Source organism: Aulonocara stuartgranti (genome assembly GCF_965226115.1).
Source record: "Aulonocara stuartgranti genome assembly, chromosome: 11".
Lineage (NCBI taxonomy): Eukaryota > Metazoa > Chordata > Actinopteri > Cichliformes > Cichlidae > Aulonocara > Aulonocara stuartgranti.
In genome coordinates, this window is record NC_138947.1 from 30,262,319 (window position 1) to 30,281,360 (window position 19,042).

General features: G+C 40.5%; 1 protein-coding gene across 4 annotated transcripts in view; it reads right to left on the reverse strand.

Annotated features, from left to right (window-relative positions):
* The window catches only part of klhl32 (kelch-like family member 32), a 36,919-nt gene that overhangs the window by 15,554 nt on the left and 2,323 nt on the right, over positions 1-19,042 (reverse strand). For all 4 annotated transcript variants that reach the window (XM_082551222.1, XM_082551220.1, XM_082551221.1 and 1 more), the window contains 3 exons: positions 15,736-15,913; positions 7,402-7,509; positions 1,400-1,498 (listed from right to left, as the gene is read on the reverse strand). In XM_082551222.1, the coding sequence (XP_082407348.1) occupies positions 1,400-1,498; positions 7,402-7,509; positions 15,736-15,913 (385 nt within the window). The remainder of the gene's footprint in view (positions 1-1,399; positions 1,499-7,401; positions 7,510-15,735; positions 15,914-19,042) is intronic.

The window sequence follows — 19,042 nt, forward strand, 5'->3', positions numbered from 1 at the left end:
TATTTACAGCAGCGCTTCGCTACATACCCAGAGGACAGTAGGCCGACTTTGCTTCTGTTCTAACACATGCATCTTGTGATAAAATGCATGAAACACACGTCAGCGTGGCCCAATTCTTGAAATGATCTGGCCTGAGGTACCTTGCTGTAGACGACAGGCATAAACCCAGCAGAAGTGTCCTTGAGCAACAGCACTAAACGCTTCCTAGGTCTGGGGCTTGCATCCTCTAACTGACCTTTAAACATTCACACTAGACCATCAGTAGATGGAAGAACTGCAGCACTGACTTTGCGGTCAAGGTATTTAGAAGAAATAGCTCGACATTTTTCAAGACACACCAATTTTTTTTTTTTTTAAAGATGAAAAGATTGATCACAGTTTAATTTCTTTAGACACAAAGACCAAAACAGAGGGAGCCTGTCTCTGTCAAAAGGAAAACAATGAAAAAAACAGTTAAACTAGAGGCACCTCTGCATCTCACTAATTAACACATTATAGCCTAAGTGAGCTTGACTAACAACAACAGCGCAGAAACAGAAGTTAACACATACACTGTTGTTGTAGAGGTTTGAACCCTTTGGAATTTTTACATTTCTCAAATAGGTCCTAAAACATCACCTGATTTTCACACAAGTACCAAAAGTAGAAATTACCTAATTAAAGGTAACGACAAAGAGATTGAAGAAAAGGACTCTTTGATCCAATTCTAGTCATTTGCTCTTTTACTGGTTTAGATGGGGACATCATGTCAGTATTTTAATATGCAAGCAGTCAGTATCAATATAATCACAATAATCTTGATATAAAATTGCATTATTTTCCTAACAAAGGTGGCATGCCTTTCACACACCCTAATAGAATAGAATAGAATTCAACTTTTCTATTCTATTCTATTAGGGTGTGTAATAACGTGTAATTGTAATGTGTAATTAAGGTGTAATAACTGCAACAGCTCACAGTTCTTACACATAATATCTTCATTTTCATTTTCTGAAGGGAAAAAAAGCAAAAAATCTATAGTAATGAAAGAAAACTGGAAAGAAACACAGGAGATACTTGACAGTTTGGATAATGATTTAGGAAATGTGTAAAATGACCTATGTAAGCTATTCAACCCCAAGTAAGGTGACTCATTTGTAAAAATTCCCCCGATATAACTGGCAGATAGGATCAAACGGAGCAACTGTTCCTGAGTGGACCATACCTCTCACACATCAGTGTTATTACCAGATTTTCATTAACCTGATGAGGATTTTGTAGCATGAACCTGTTTCTGCGCTGATTTCTTTTCCTAATGTCCGCAGTTCCCAGCTCACACACAAGGACACCAGAACATGTGAACGTTTGTGTGCATGCGTGCATTCATGTGCGCGTGTGCGTCTGTGCTTTGTGCACGCACCTGGATGAGGTAGTGTGAGCAGAGGCTGAGGAGCTCCAGCAGCTGAAGGTGGCTGCCTGCAGACAGGACGTCCTGGATCACTGCTGGCTCCAGCAGAATCTGGTTCAGAGCATTCAAACAGGGTCATTAGGTTTCTTTTTTTAACATTTGTGTCTGAGTGTCCGTTTCACTGCAGCTGAGCTCTAGGTTGTTTTCAAGTGATGCCTTTTTCTGAACTTTAGTACTGTACTGTATATTATTTATTGATAATCACTGTTTCTTTTAACTGTTCAGGTTCAGGCACACGTTTTTATCTATGGTATGCAGAATGTCTGAAGAAGTCACTTGGATGAATGACGAAATGTCGAGATGAACACATCCAATTTTCTTGGAACATTTCAGCAAATTCCCTCTGAAGAACCACAAGATTTCTGGAATAATGTCTTTAATATTTATCCATAATGCACCATGCTACATTTGATAAAAACTAAACACAGCATTTTAGCCCAGAGACATTAATCCAGCTATCAAGCATGTGAGAAAAAGAGGATTTATTTTTTCATGTCCTAACACATACAACCTTAGAACTAAAAAAAAGTATATATATATTTGTAATTTCTTTCTTATTTTAACTTTAGTTGGGCTAAGTTTGATTTCTACTGGTTAAATGTAAAAATGTTTCGGACACTGCAACAGATGATGCGGAAACAAAAACAAAAAAACCCTGCTTGACCATTGTGCTTGATTTGCCATTATTCTCCTTGCAGCGCAGCAACATATTCAGGCAATTGTTTCTGCACAGATTCTTCCAAAATGCTTCCTGTTTAAATGAGCAGCGGATGAAAATTATGCACTGAAAGCTTCCTTCTGTTTCCTCCATATTACCCACCCATATGCAACATAACGCTCTGTAACGCAGCCAGTTCGTTCTCGTAAGCTCTTAGGAGCAGAGGGGTGGAGAACTGCGCAGAGGGTGGCATCACTTAAATCGTAACCCAGTCAGACTAGACACCATGCTATCTCCCTCATCCTGTGGAATCACCTGTCCCACAGTTTAGATTGGTTTTAAAAACAAACAAAAAAAACAACCTACAAAACCTTTGATAATCCCTTTAGCAGCTCTGCCCTACATATCCACAGAGCTGTGACTGCATCAGCAGTGAAAGTGTGAAAAATGACTTCATCGTTTGTCTCTCTCACCCATCGGTACTGTTGCCACAGTAATGGACTGAACATTGTTTAGCAGGCCTCAGGAGTATCAATTTTGCTGGAGCCTACTGATTATTTATGAATCTGAACAACAAAATGAGCAGATCTGAATACAAATGTGTTACTTAATTCTACTGCATGTTTGTCCATTCAGTCTACATGATTGCTCTCACTGCATTATAACGCATTATTTGGCCACTTTAGGATTCATGTAAACACTTCATTTGAAATCATCAGGCTACTTGTTTATAATAGTATAATATACAACCACTTAGAAAATATTCCCAGCAAGCCGCTCTGATAAAAAAAAAATTCTACCCTCCTTCTCCACAATTAGCTGCATCTGCACATTCCCATTTATCACAGTATGGTTTCCTTCCAGGCCTGGGCAGCAATCCAGTTAACAAGCCGCACCATCTATGGGCCTCGTAAGCTTAACATATTAAGACAGAGAGCAATAGCAAGTGGTTTTCGCTTCATTAACAAGAATCTAGATACACTGAGCTAGAGAAGAAAAAAAACAGCAGAACAGAGCAGATAAAAATGTTGATTTGAAAAAACTAATTTCCAAGCACCTCTTCATCTATTCTGTGACTATGAACTGAGGAAAGCATGCTATCAAAAACATCAAACCCCGCATTTTTTCCCTTTTTCACTCAATCAGCATCCTGTCAGGCAGCAGCAGCAGCAATGATGACTGTAATAACAGTAAGTGAACTCTCTTCATATCGTGCTCTCCTATCCACTCCAGAAGCCCACTACAGTTAGAGCACCTCTACCTCACACAGCAGAAGTCAGTTTTATAACTCCGTGCCCGCTTCAGTGTGGGAGTACAATGAGCTCTTGTGTAAACCAGCAGTTATTGCCGCTTACTAGCTTTCACCTGGAGGAGATATAAAATGGAAGAAGATGCGTGTAAGGCAGAACGCATGTCCTCTGCCATGTGATCTGGTACCGTGTGGCTAATAAAACTGTGGCAGCGCTGCAGGATGTTTAATTGATTGAGAGATCCGCTGTGGTTGGCAGCCAGTAAAAAAATAAAAGAAATCCTATGAAGCTACTGATGGCATGCCTCCTCCTTCACCCTGCTGGCCTATGACATGTGGCTAAAGGATTTTTAGTAGGTCATTATTAACGGTCTGGGGGTAAGCTTATTGCCCTCATCTCATCTGCTATCATCTCCTCTGGGCAGACAGGAGCTGAGCCAACCAAAGCGGGGCGGCTTGCAAGCCTGCTGTTGACCTACTTACACTGGCTAACCGACTCACTCTTTGCTCATTTCCACTGTGGAAATAAAATTAGGAGTAATTACAAAGTTCCTGGCCTCTTGGTACACAAAATAAGCCGCTGGGCTGCTTAGTGAAGCAAGAATCATTGGCACAAAAAATGTCAAGAAAGGTTTACAGGAATTCTCACGCACTCGTTCTTTGTCGACTGGGCGACAAGACAAGGACATGAACTCACAAGAACCTTTAGCACTGAAATGTAATTGTGTGCTCTTCTGTTTTTATTTTAACCAGAGTGGCCAGGGCAGGTGCATAGTTCATAGTTCATAGTAAAAATCTGATAAAGCACCTGCACACTCAGTCATCCAGCGGTAGGAGCTTATGCTGCTGAGATTAAAGAGGTAATCTGCAGAATCCATGTTTTTATTTAGTTTTGTGACATATTTGGCACTGATAGAATATTAAGTTATTTTCAGCTTTAAAGTAAATGTACAGTATTTGAGTATTTCACATTTGTATGCTGTTTTTATACTCCCCTTTAATTATAAAATATAGCCAGCACATAGGATTTTTAATCTACTAACATCAGCTTGGTCATCTTATGAACTACATAATGCTCTTTGACAGATAACCCTCTGGCATTCAAAGTAGTCAAATTTATCTTTACTTTGACCAGCCACAGCGTCTCTACTACTAGCAAAAACCAGGCCCCTGGTGCTTGTTCGCTTTGCTAATATATGAAAACACAGACGTGTGTTCATTTATCATGTTATTATTTTTTTATCTTATTTTTATTTATTATTTCACCATATATAGTGAGACAGTAAAAACTGATTTTCATAAATAATAAATACACACATTCATTGTTCTTAAATCAATTACCAGCATCACTGTTTGATGAACACTTATTTACAGGTATGCATGACAACACAGTCCCAAACTGCAAAAAACTGTTTGGCAAGATATTTACTAACAAGCAACAATATATCTGTGAAGGTTCTCAGTCATCCAGGTCATCGTAGTCTAAGGAGCTTGGAAAGAAAAGCGTCTGGACTTCTTTAAGTTACTTGAAGACGTTTCACCTCTCATCCGAGAAGCTTCTTCAGTTCTAAGGTCAAATCACCTTATCATGTGATTTCCTGAGGTCAGATGGCCCAGGATGTGAGTGGACGTTAAGGCGTCTGGGAAGGGAACTCAAAACTGGATTATAGATTATAGATGGCAGACAGTTGGTATCATAAACCACCGCCTCTGTTCAAAGATGGTCGCTCACAGTGGACATAGATGATAGATGGCTTCTTTCCCTCCTCTTTCAAACCATCTGTCCTCTCTGTCCAAAATGTGAACGTTGGCATCTTAGAAAGAGTGACCTTTATCCTTAAGATGCAGATGAACTGCTGAGTCTTGTCCTGTGGAGGTGGCTCTTCTATGTTGTGCCATGCGCTTGTGAAGTGGTTGTTTGGTCTCTCCGATGTAGAGGTCTGAGCATTCCTCGCTGCACTGTACAGCATACACCACATTGTTAAGTTTGTGTTTAGTTTTTGTCTGAGTGTGTTGCTGGGTCTGAAGTACACTGGGATGTCGTGCTTGGAGAAAACTCTCCTGAGTTTCTCTGATACACTGGCTACATAGGGGATGACAATGTTGTTGCGTCTGTCCTTCTTATCCTCCCTCGCTGGTGTCTGATCTTCTTTTCTGTGCATCTTTGCTGACTTTATGAACGCCCAATTAGGATAGAAGCATGTTTTAAGTGCTTCCTTTACATGTGTGTGTTCCTTCTTTTTTCCTTCAGGCTTAGAGGGAACATGTTCTGCCCGGTGGTGTAGGGTCCTGATTACCCTAAGTTTGTGTTCCAGAGGGTGATGGGAGTCAAAGAGGCCTTAACGTCCACTCACATCCTGGGCCATCTGACCTCAGGAAATCACACGATAGGGTGGGACCAGGTTTCACAATGAGCTCACCTGAAACCCTGACTGATTGTGACCCACACCCGCTTTCACACCTTGGCTCATGTGATTAGGTAGAGGATCATCAGGGGTCCTTTGTCCCTCTTTGGGGTGAAACTCCCACTGGGTTTAAATCTGGGACTCTCCCCCATTTGACCTTAGAACTGAAGAAGCTTCTCGGATGAGAGGTGAAACATCTTCAAGCAACTCAAAGAAGTCCAGACGCTTTTCTTTCCAAGCTCTTTAAACAACAATATACATGTACATGTAAAGTGTATATATCAAAGAAGAACAGCACTGGAATCAATTCTGCAAATATTCTTCATAGCTTGTTAGCCAGTTATGTTGTGTGCTGCTATGCTAGCTGAGGGAGTTAGTTTAGTGTTTGGCTACTGTCTGCCAGTACTAAGAACATGCTGGTTAGCTTAGCATGCTGAGTAGCTGCACTGTGCTTGCTTATATAGCTTGGTTAGCTTGGCTAAATAAATTTGCTAAACCACTTGAGCGTTTATGTTGTCTTTATACGGTGTATTTCAGTGAACAGTAGGGAAAACAAACATAACTTGCATCTCAGAGATTGCTGCTAGCCAGCCCATTTACTTGTTTTCTAGGACTGTATATTTAAAAAAATGGATGGATTTTGTCTCAGTCAAACAGTCAAGATGTGACTGAAGTCCAGACTTTCAGCTTTAACTCAAGGGGTTTAACAGAAGTATCTTTTTAACAAAGTGAATTCCAAAGTGGGGGCCAGTACTGCAGGTAGGCTGTAGTAATAACAGAAATTCAGTGTGAAATTATTTACAGTTGCATATTTATATATGTAAATTAATTTGTTTAGATAAAAAGTGAATTAAAACTGGTAATAGGAGGTTGTTAGTTTGTGATATTACTCATTGCTCTGACCTAAATTTACTTACTTTTGTATTGAAATTTGCATCCAGGTGGGTCACACATGGGCTTTAACACTTTACATATGGATGGGTGGTGATTTATAGCCAAAGGACTGTGTTGTTTATGTTTGCTGAATAAAACAGTCAAGGAAATACATCACTTTCTCTTGTATTTTCATTGGAGTGAAGATTTAAGTTTGGGTGGGCCCCAGGGGATTTTGTGGTTGCTTGCGTTATTACTGTATATTTTTATATTAAAAACATATATATTATTTCTTGCACTACAGGTTAAAGCATTTCATTCCAGAGAGGTTGCAAATTTAAAGCAACGAAGGCTGATCAATTGAGCAGGCCTAGACGTCCAAATGAGACGAAACTGCCAATCAGGCAAATGGGATCAGGCAATGTAGCTTAGCCTTGAAACAGTGTAGAAAGTAAGGCTGATTAGGCAGCCAAATAAGGATTCAATAAATCAGAGTCAACAAACTATGTCACCTGGCAGAGAACTTGGTTTCTAAACCTAATGATACATCAGAACAATTTAACAGTAGTAGTGGACGTTCACCCACAGTTTAGCAAATGTAATGATATGTACTGATAAATAACTTTCTGGATATTAATCTAAAAATTTCTGTGTGGTGTACTGTGATTTCTTTTCATGAGATTTTCTGTCGACAGCATTTCCATCTCTGCAAATGTTGTTGTTGTTTTGGGGTTTTTTTGTCAGTCTGCTCACGATGGCTCAAACTCACCTGTCCAGTGTAAGCGAAATCTAAAGCGTGCTTCAGTCCGACGCTGGTCACTCCCTGCAGAGTCACTTCATCTGCCTCGCTCTCCACCATGCACAGGCTGAACATGGCCTGATGACACAGAGCCAAAACATGGAGGTCAGCTGAGGGAACATTACATCACACATATTTCATGTGGCATTTTCTTTCTTTGTTGAAATAAAAGAAGCAAACACATATAATACTGTATTAGAAAAAGTCCAGTGATCACAACCATTCACATTTGTTTCTCCAGTCTTTCAGAGGTGGCTCTGGAGGTTCATCATATAAATATCTGGAGGTTACGACACACTTGAGAAAAAAAAACAAAAACAAAAAAACAGCCTGATAGTTAATCAAAACCTGCCAGACGCAGCATCCTAGAACCCTTTTCGTATTGATTTACCTGCCTTGGCTCTGAAGGTCAACAGAAAGAAATAGCACAATCAGTACTTTCTGTTATACCCCTCTGTCTTTCCCTCATCCTGTCTCACACACACACACACGTGCATGAGCACAGTACATGTCAAACTCCATGTGAAATCAAAGCCGTGGACACAGCATCTGCAGTCTGGCCCTGCTGTGTGTGAGTCCACCTTGCTGCTCGCTAGTCAAAGCTATTGATTGGTGTCACACCATGAAGGGATGACAGCGCTATTGATCACGGCCAACCAGCAGTGCGCAGCAGTGTTGAGGGGAAGAGAGAAAGAAGGAGTTTTACAGGTTAAGCATGGCCATGATGACGATCATCTGCTACCTGTCACCTGAGTTCTGAGCTAGAGTAACGTTATACCATCTTTAAATGTGGTGTCTCAATGTTTCTCCTGTAATGGGACAAACAGCACCACTAAACCGCTTTTGAAAATTAATTCCAGCTGTTTCTGTATCCAAAGTTTCCTTGCTTTTCAGGATAGTGATCTTAGCTAACTTGCAATTTTAAAGTATCTTTTTAATCACAGTGCAATGTGCAACACGGTCGCTCCACTCTATCTCCACTGAGACGCTGGTGTGTGACAGCATTTTAAGCTTCAAAAGCCCCCGGGCTGCCTGGTTATCGCAGGATCTCCTTCTGTTGTGAAAGCCACATTCATTTCGCTTATAATGAATGTGGCTTTCCCTGATTCATAGCACACATGAACTTTCACCAGGCACCAACGCCCACCCCCTTCTCTGGCAAATGGCCCTTCTGTATTGTGAGCATGATGTGAGAAATGGGCTACGCTGAGTTTTAAACCAGTGTCTGCGTATCTGTCTTCAAAGCTCAGTCTTGTTGATTCACCACCCGGGATGTGATAGCGGCTGAGCTTTGGTCTGTCTGCAAGAACATAAAACACACACAAAAAAGCATTGAGACACAAGCAGGAAGTAAAGAGTGGAGGACAAACAATATAGACTGCCTACGATATACAGAGACAGGGCACCCTGAGAAGTGCTCATAGAGTTGTGTGCCTTCAGCATGAGCGCTCCTGACCTTGGTGAAGGAGCTCAGGGAGCACTGGTGGTGACGGATGGCTACCCTGATTTGGGATATAGATCTATCGCAGAGACACATTGCGCCACAGAGCCATGCTCGCTGCAGTCGTTTCACACACTGCTGCAGTGGGGGTGTAGCGTTGCAGTTAGCCTGACCCGCTGGCAAAATTTGTGTGTGCCTGCTTGGCCTGATCATACCATAGAGGACTCGTGACTTCCTCACGCACCCAGTGAAAAATTACAGTATTCAGTCTGAGAAAAGTAGTGGTTTATCTCCAGGGAAGGAGACTACACTTGCAAGTATGTTTATTAGAAAAGACCAAAAAGAATAGTTGACTGTATTTGGTAAATGGATGATTTTGCTTTTTGGGGCACTTCTAGGGCTGCCATGATTAGTCGACTAGTCACAATTACGTCGACTATCAAAATCGTCGACGACTGATTTAATAGTTGACGCGTCGTTTGAAGCTTTGTAAGATCCCAAAAGACGCAGGAATGAGTAGTAGGATTTAAGAGTGTAATAACGGAATGAAACAGAAGATGGCAGCACTGCATGTTCAAGGATGCCAGCTGCCGTTAAACCCCAAAGAAGAAGAAGTAGCTCTGTCCCAGAATTCATAGCGCGGCCCAGCTCAGTTTCCAACAATGGCGGCAGCTAGTTAGTTTTAATATTACTCTTATTATTCTTTCTGGGTCGCAAAATAAACGTTTAACACATTTTCAGGTGAGAATGTAGCTGTGTAAACCTCAAATATCTGCTCAGTTTATCAAGACACCACATATTTTCAAAAGCGCTCCGACGTTTTCAGAGACGTCTGTTACCCACTAGCTCGATTGCTAGCCGGGGGCAAGCCTCACTAGAGCCCGTGAGAACACCTGTCTTTCGCTACTCAGGTTAAACATATATAAGTCACTTAGATAACTTAAAAATGTTATTGTTTGGCTTTGTTCCGTGTTTTATTTGTTCCTGAGTAAATCGGTTTGGCTGAGATTAAAGTTATAGTTTTTACACAGCTGAATAAACGTCAAGCAGACAGCTGATTATCAGAAGTGTGAGATGCTCGAGAATATACTCCGGTGTCCTGTTATATTTTAGAGAGCAAGGAGTTTATTAAACCGAAACAATCTGCAAATTTCATTAAAATTTAATAAACTATCATCTTGTCTTTATTTTTAGTTAGCACAGACCTTAAACACTTAAAGCTGGAAGCTAATGATAGTTATATGAGAGCAGATGCTGCTGGTGCAATAAGCTGTACGTTTTATGTCCAATGGATGATGATCTGATTAGTCGACTAATCGCAAAAATAATTGGTGACTAGTCGACTATCAAAATAATCGTTTGTGGCAGCCCTAGGCACTTCACTTTAATATTTCTATTTTACACTGATTCTTATCTTACAATAGAGAAACAAAAATGTCTTCTTTTTGTTTTAACTGAATTTTACATTAAAAATGTATGCTGGTCTTCCAATACTTTGAAAAGAAATTAGTTCTGCCCTCTACCTGGCTACCTTTATGATGAGCGTGCACAGTAATTAAAAAAAAGTGGAGTAGTTTCATATACAACAACAATATCCCATTTAGGAAGACATTCTCCAATTTAATCTGTGTTTTTGCTTTGTGAGTGTCCAGTGGAATTTTCTTATAAACCTTTCAGACTGCATTTGTTTGTTCTTCTTTGGATTTTTCTGGCATTTTCCTATGTTCCTATGTTGCTGGGACCTTTAGATCAGAGAAAATAGTATTAAACGAGACATGTCTACACTTTGGTACTGCTTGGTAAAGTTTAATTGGAATGTTTGCTCCATAACTGCTGCAAGCTGTTAAATTGCCAGAGGCTCAGCTGTTAAGCTTTTTAAAGACCAATGCGTGTATCAGTGCATTTGGACTGAATCTGCCAACTGCTCTCGTTCTTGGTGCCAAGAAATGAGGAAGGTTTACAAGGATTCAGAGTACTTAGACTTTTACTTAAGACTGTGCACAAAAACTTGTGAAAACCATTCATTTGTTAATTTAACCTTCCTGTCCTTAACTGCCTCAGTAGAAAGAAATAAACATGGTCAGCATTTCTATGGTAAACTGCGTGGTGATTTTGTGATTGGATTTAGATGCTTAATATGTTTCAAAGTAGTGCTCACAGAGCACAACATAAAGGAAAGCTCACCACAAACCCAGGATATCAGCTGATATATAATTAGGGATGGGTACCGGTATCCGGTGCCATTATGACACCAGTTCTGACATAAACGGTAGTTTATTTCGGTGCTTTTATTTTTCCTGAGATGTCATACACTTTGGATTCTAGCCAATCATTTTACCTTTGCAAGCGTAGTAGGCGGGCCCAGGTACGTACGTTCTTTTAGAGCAGAGCTACAGATTAAAAATGCCCAAGGGGAAGCGGTCAAAATCGTAAAATTCCTGTATTTGTATAGCGCTTTACTAGTCCCTAAGGACCCCAAAGCGCTGGGAAACAGCTAAACATGAGAGGTTTTTAGACAAAATTGGTGTTTTTTCCATTGATTAAGCACTGCTTCCAGCCAAGAGTGATACCATATATGCCCTATAGCTGCAGAAAAGGCTAACATTGTTATCTTTTTACAAAAAAACAGCTAAACATAAGAGATTGTTGGACAAAGTTTGAGTTCTCCATTCTTTAAGCACCGGTTCGAGCACCGTTTAAACACCGGCACCGTTTCAAAAGTATCGATTTGGTACTGGTATCGGATAAAACCTAAATGATACCCATCCCTATATATAATTGGCAAATCTCATTTGGAGCACATTTTTTCATCTGCAAGCCACTCTGCAACCCACAGCTCCTGTTTTGGATGGACTGGTATCGATACTTACAAAGTGCTTGAGGATCAGTATCTTGTTTGATACTTCAACATGCAGACAGAGGAGCCAGGGACCAAATCACTGACTTTCTGATAGGCAGACAACCCACTCTATATGAGTCATGAACACAGTTTAATGCTGCATTTGACTTAATCTGTCTGTGTCCTTGAATCCTGCCCAATTCTGTGCCAGTGCACATGGAAGGGCTGGGAAGTTGCCCATGCCATCAAATTGTAACTTTTGCTGCCCTATTGCCCACGTCTCTCTTGAAAATGACATTTTAACCTCAATGAGACTTTTTCACCTGGATAAATAAAGGATAATAACATAAATTCCAGGAGATTAAAATAAAAGTCTTTTTTTGACTATAGTGTTCCTATCTGAACCTTGATTGCTATAAATAAACAAATGATTAAGAGCAACAGTTTGTTTATTCTTGACAGCCACTCTGTTCTCCTTTCTACTTCATAAAGAAAGACCTTGTAGTAATGATTCAACTGCATCTTTACATTTTTAATGTTCAAGATTCAAAATTCTTTATTTGAATCTGCATCACTCTGTAGTTTGTAGAAGCACCTTTAGAAAAACTTGATAAGTGATACAGTTTTGCCCCATACTTCTTTACAATATTAATACATCAGTACACTGAGGTTAGTGGGTATTTATATATGCATAGCACAGTATTCCAGTCAGGCTGAGGTCTGCAGCACCTTGATTCTTTTCTTTTTCAGCTGTTCTGTTATAGACTTGTTACTGTGCTTGGGACCATTGTCTTGTTGCCCAGTCTAGGCCAGGCTTAGGCTATGGGACAGACTGCCTCACATCTGACTTCAGTATACTCTGTTATAAGGCAAATGGTAACTGTACTGGTTCTTATATACAGTGGGGCAAAAAAGTATTTAGTCAGCCACCGATTGTGCAAGTTCCCCCACTTAAAATGATGACAGAGGTCAGTAATTTGCACCAGAGGTACACTTCAACTGTGAGAGACAGAATGTGAAAAAAAAATCCATGAATCCACATGGTAGGATTTGTAAAGAATTTATTCGTAAATTAGGGTGGAAAATAAGTATTTGGTCACCTCAAACAAGGAAAATCTCTGGCTCTCACAGACCTGTAACGTCGTCTGTAAGAAGCTTTTCTGTCCCCCACTCGTTACCTGTATGAATGGCACCTGTTTGAACTCATCATCTGTATAAAAGACACCTGTCCACAGCCTCAAACAGTCAGACTCCAAACTCCGCCATGGCCAAGACCAAAGAGCTTTCGAAGGACACCAGGAAAAGTATTGTAGACCTGCACCAGACTGGGAAGAGTGAATCTACAATAGGCAAGCAGCTTGGTGTGAAAAAAATCAACTGTGGGAGTAATCATCAGAAAATGGAAGACATACAAGACCAATGATAATCTCCCTCGATCTGGGGCTCCATGCAAGATCTCATCCCGTGGGGTCAAAATGATCATGAGAACGGTGAGCAACGATCCCAGAACCACACGGGGGGACCTGGTGAATGACCTGCAGAGAGCTGGGACCAAAGTAACAAAGGTCACCATCAGTAACACACTACAACGGCAGGGAATCAAATCCCGCAGTGCCAGACGTGTTCCGCTGCTGAAGCCAGTGCATGTCCAGGCCCGTCTGAAGTTTGCCAGAGAGCACATGGATGATACAGCAGAGGATTGGGAGAATGTCATGTGGTCAGATGAAACCAAAGTAGAACTTTTTGGTATAAACTCAACTCGTCGTGTTTGGAGGAAGAAGAATACTGAGTTGCATCCCAAGAACACCATACCTACTGTGAAGCATGGGGGTGGAAACATCATGCTATGGGGCTGTTTTTCTGCCAAGGGGACAGGACGACTGATCCGTGTTAAGGACAGAATGAATGGGGCCATGTATCGTGAGATTTTGAGCCAAAACCTCCTTCCATCAGTGAGAACTTTGAAGATGAAACGAGGCTGGGTCTTCCAACATGACAATGATCCAAAACACACCGCCCGGGCAACAAAGGAGTGGCTCCGTAAGAAGCATTTGAAAGTCCTGGAGTGGCCTAGCCAGTCTCCAGACCTCAACCCCATAGAAAATCTGTGGCGGGAGTTGAAAGTCCGTGTTGCTCGGCGACAGCCCCAAAACATCACTGCTCTCGAGAAGATCTGCATGGAGGAATGGGCCAAAATACCAGCTACTGTGTGTGCAAACCTGGTAAAGACCTATAGTAAACGTTTGACCTCTGTTATTGCCAACAAAGGTTATGTTACAAAGTATTGAGTTGTATTTTTGTTATTGACCAAATACTTATTTTCCACCCTGATTTACAAATAAATTCTTTACAAATCCTACCATGTGAATTCATGGATTTTTTTTTCACATTCTGTCTCTCACAGTTGAAGTGTACCTCTGGTGCAAATTACTGACCTCTGTCATCATTTTAGGTGGGGGAACTTGCACAATCGGTGGCTGACTAAATACTTTTTTGCCCCACTGTATATAATATGCAATGCAACTGCCTAATGCGACATCAGTGCCACAGTAGTACCTGCAAACTCCTTTTCTAAAGTATTCAGAAGAAAAAACTAAATAAGCTGTTGCTACTATAAATACCTGAAAGGGGAATTCACAAACTTTCAATTTTGTATGCAGCAGTGAATCTATTTCCACTTATTTACAGCTTGCTACAAATAGCACAGTATACATTGAATCCCCACGCACCAACTTCCTCACAGGGATCAACTTACAACAGATGCCATTATCAAATCAAGCTATATTGGATTAGACAGAGGAGAGATCGTCTATAAATGATCTACAGGAAATACCGATCAGTCTTTTAAATAGTGTTGTCACAAAGCAATATATGACTTTTACTTAGTGTAGTTTGTGACATTTCTATTGAAAATAGTGACTGTTTTTTGGTAAAGGCTCCTTTCTAACTGATGGGCGAACAGACAACATTTTGTGTGTGGGTACTTTCTCGCTGTCAGCGGTGTGCTTGTGAGGCTGGTGTGACTGATTGTGGCTGTATCTCGCCAAGCTGTCCAGACGTCTTAGTAATGTGATGGGACTGGAAGAGGCAGGTGACACATTCAGGACAAGTTCCAGGTACACAACTCATGCTTGGTCAGGTATTTCATTACAATCCCTCATGCCCGCTGGACTACATAATGTGTTCTAATCACTGCAAAGTGTGCAGGTGTTTGCCTGAGTGTGAGAAGACTGAGACGTGGAACGAGGGGGAAAACACAGTTGCTATTCCCCACACAAGGCCCCTTCATCTCCTCAGTAAATGAAGTAAATGAAACCCAGCGGTGGAGTCAGATGACAAAATGAACATAATGTTGTTAGGCTGCTCCAGAGGAACAGAGGAGCGGAGTGAGTTTTTCTTGCTTACTGTAGCAGGCTGATCTAATAATCCGAGCGCTGGAACAACAGTGTTGCTCGGCTCAGCTGGGACTTGAAAGGGCGGCATTTAAAAAAGGAGCCGAAGAACAAAAGGAGAACAAATGTGAAGGGGATGAACAAAAGGAGGAGAGGAGTGTGACTCGCCCACCCTCGACTCTCTTCAGACAGAAGTAAAAAAAAAAAAAACCCTACAAACACACACACACACGGGAGGAATAATCCCCAGGCAACTTGGACATATTTAATCTGCCTCTCATTTTCAACAGGGATTAATTTCTACCTTCTAATCTGCTTGGTGTCCCTGAATTAAATCTCATGTGTGCACTTTTCCCTGTGCGGCCCATCTGAGGAAATCTCCTGCCTGGCTGTCTGACAGCACAAGCCTAGCTAAAGCAACGTATGTGGCTTAAAAGGTATCAAACACTCGGGCTCGTTCCAGGTGGGTTAGTGAAAGACGTGTAGCAGTTGGTGTGACATATAATACACCATGTGGGCTTGCAAACATGACCAATTTTCCAACCAAACACTTCTACTACTACTCTGCTCAAGAACTTCATTTATTGGCAGGATGAATTGTTTTTGAGATCTCTAACATGAACTAGACTCACCCTGAAGTAATCGCTGCACGCTGCTAGGACGGCTTTGTGGGCGTGGAACTTCTGCTCACCGGCAACCAGAGTGACATCACACAGCAGGCCATCCTTCCTCTGCTGGTTGAGGGCAGAGAGGACCGAATCCTGGTGCGACTTTGACTGGCAGAGCCTCTGTCCTGTCAGCATCTCCCTACTGGTGTACAACACACAGACATACAAAACAGATGTTGGATTTTAGTGGATTTACTAGGTAAGACAAAGATTTTGCGCTAATGATAATAAGCAATAATAATTTATCCTTTACCACAGATGGATTAAAACAAATTAAGACTTTTCTGTGAGCAAACATTTACAATAAATCTAAACAATTCCATTCATTTTAACCACCTTGACAGCACAATAGTAACATATATCCATGTAAAACTCCTACCTTAACAAAAATCTCTATTTTTTTTTTTAAATATATGTAATGTGCACAGCAAATACATGAAAAATCATAACTTTTTACCCCATGTCCAGTGGTGAAAATCACACCAAACAACTGAAATGAAATGCTCTCACACACACTCCAAGAATTAAGCTAAGGAACTACAGCAAGCTAACGTTGCTTGCTGTATCATTATTATCCATACATAAAGTATCTCTTAACCCAGTTTCCTCTACCTTTTACCACACCACTGCAACTATATCAGTATCCATTGATTACTTTACTATTGGTGTTCAGACACGTATTGACAACTACTATAAATGTCAGACGCGCTAAAACTATTATTAGTCCACACAGGATTACTCTTATTGACGATACCCTATTTTTTCTCTTCCACCACCGTGAGGCTGATTTTTCTTGTTTTTTACTGAACTATATGGAACTGTTGGTTTTCTGCCATAAAACTCTCTAGAAGTGGCCACAAAACCCAGAGGATGAAGACATTTTTGAATAATTTGGCAGCATGGTGGTGCAGTTGGTTTAAATCTCCTGATTATCTGGGGCCTGCTTAGCTTGTTTGCCTGCTCATGTTTCCTTGGGTACTCCAGCTTACTTACACACTCCAAAGACATGCATGCTAGGTTAATTAGTGATTGTAAAAATGGCTGTAGGTGTGTCTTTAAGTGCTGCATGAATTAGTGTGTGAAAAAGCTAAATGTGGCTTATAGAGTAGAATGGTTCGAGCAGTCAGACCAGAAAAGTGCTATCTACATGCCAGTCCAGTCCATATTAATATGAATTTAATGTCCCTGTACCTAGAATTTAGTGTGGCTTTTTGAACATTAATGATTCCCAGGCGATAAATTGTAATTATTTATCCTTGGTTTTTTCTCTAGTGAGGCATTTGTTGCCTCCATGAGGTTATTATATCTGCTTTATAATTACATTATTTGTTATCTACAACATTCATTAGCCTTCTCAGAATTAAATGTAAAGACTTTGGTCATGCTTTAACTTTTCTGGTTAGTATCATTATTGGCACATAAGCTTGTCCCATATTTTTATTTATGATAAAACAGTGGCAAAGCATCCCTTTCTGTGAATAGAATATGCACAAATATAAGTGAATTTCCAAAACAGTTGGGATGCTGTGTAAAATGTGAACAAAAATGTGCAAATCTCATACTCATGTTTCATTCACAATAAAACATATGATCAGATATTTGAAGTCTTTGCAATTTTTCATCAAGGCACATTATTCTGAATTTGTTCCACAATATGTAGACACAGGTTTTTGCAGAATGGTGCACCTCATGTCACTGACCTGTTGCCAGATGACCCACTAAGCTGCTAAATGTTCCTCCAGTTGGTTTGTTTTTCTGTAACACTTAGTTTTCCAGCCTTTCGGGATGCCCGTCCCAACTTTTTGGAGACGTGTTGCTAAATTCAAAACGGGCTAACATTTTCATGAAATAGTAAAATGTCCCAATGTAAACATTTGATGTGTTTTCTATATTCTATTGTGAATAAAATATGAGTTTATGAGATGATTTATCAAAGACTATGCACAAAAACACTGATCTCGTAAGAAAAAAGGGTGGTGTTTATCAGATCGCGCTACTAGTTCATTTCCATCTACAGTCCCTGAACAGGTACACCCAAAAGATTAACCAGGCTGCAAAATATTAAACATAAACATCCACAGGACTAGCAATAATTTGAATAATATAATCAAATAGCCTAAAACCCTTCAATCAGTCCCACCCACAAGATACAAACACATTCATAAGTGCATACACCCCATTATTCAGTTATCTTTAATTTCCATTGTTAAAATTGCATCAGAAATTTAGACAAGTGACTCAATCAATGGCTTGCCATGATTTACATTTTTGCCATTCCCCCACCCTTACAAAAACAGCGCTTCCTACCCATCAGCGTCTATCTCACAGTTTAGCTGACAGGATAAACGCGCTGACCACAGAACATGTCAAAATGAGTTTTCCCGACTGGCAGAAAGCTGAGGATCCATGTAACAGCAAATATACCCCATTTTCCAACTCATCCTCAGTCCCTCTCCGCTTATGCCCATTCATAAGCCAGTCTGTCCACCCAAATCCATCTATGTCCACTTCCAGTCCTGGCCATCACTTTAAATTATGCTGCCTGCCAAGAGGCTTACTCTGTCACCTTCATGGTGATGGGGTGTAAGACAGAGGAAATAATGGGCGTGTGTGTGGGCGGATGCGTTAATGCGCTCTGGGATTGAGGTAGGATAAAAGATGACTCAGGTTGTTTGTTTGGTAGGTTTGTTTTTTTTTTTTTTGGGGGGGGGGGGGGGGGGGATTGCCATAATTTAAAGTAAAAGGTTTTTACATTCCAAGAAGAGAGTATAAGGATGAAATGAACATATTAAGACAAAACTGTTAGCCGAATGGTGAAAACTAAAGCAACACAAGAACAATAATGTGGCTAAACTGCCCTCAGAATGGGTCATATTGCAAAAGAATCTGTGTCCTACATTTCACAGTGTGTCATATTTTGTTTGTGTTACAAAAGTTGCAATTTACCAGCTCACAAAAAAATAAAGAAATAATGTTATCAGAGGTTATTTTTTCTCTAATTACCCAAGTATGATGTGTAAAACAGCTTTAAAATTTAAAGTACACCAATGTTTACTCTTAAAGTACCACCGCAAGGACTGCAACAGTCAGAAATGTTACGATGCCATATATGTTGGCTTTAAAAGGCTAAAAGTAGATTTCAGTTTGAAAATAGTTTATTGCAACATATTCTTATTTCTTGAAAAGGCCAAAATCAGCACTTGATTATTTCTCCCTGCCTCCGAGCTTCATTTAGTGTCCAAAAACTATTAAACATATAAATAAACCACAG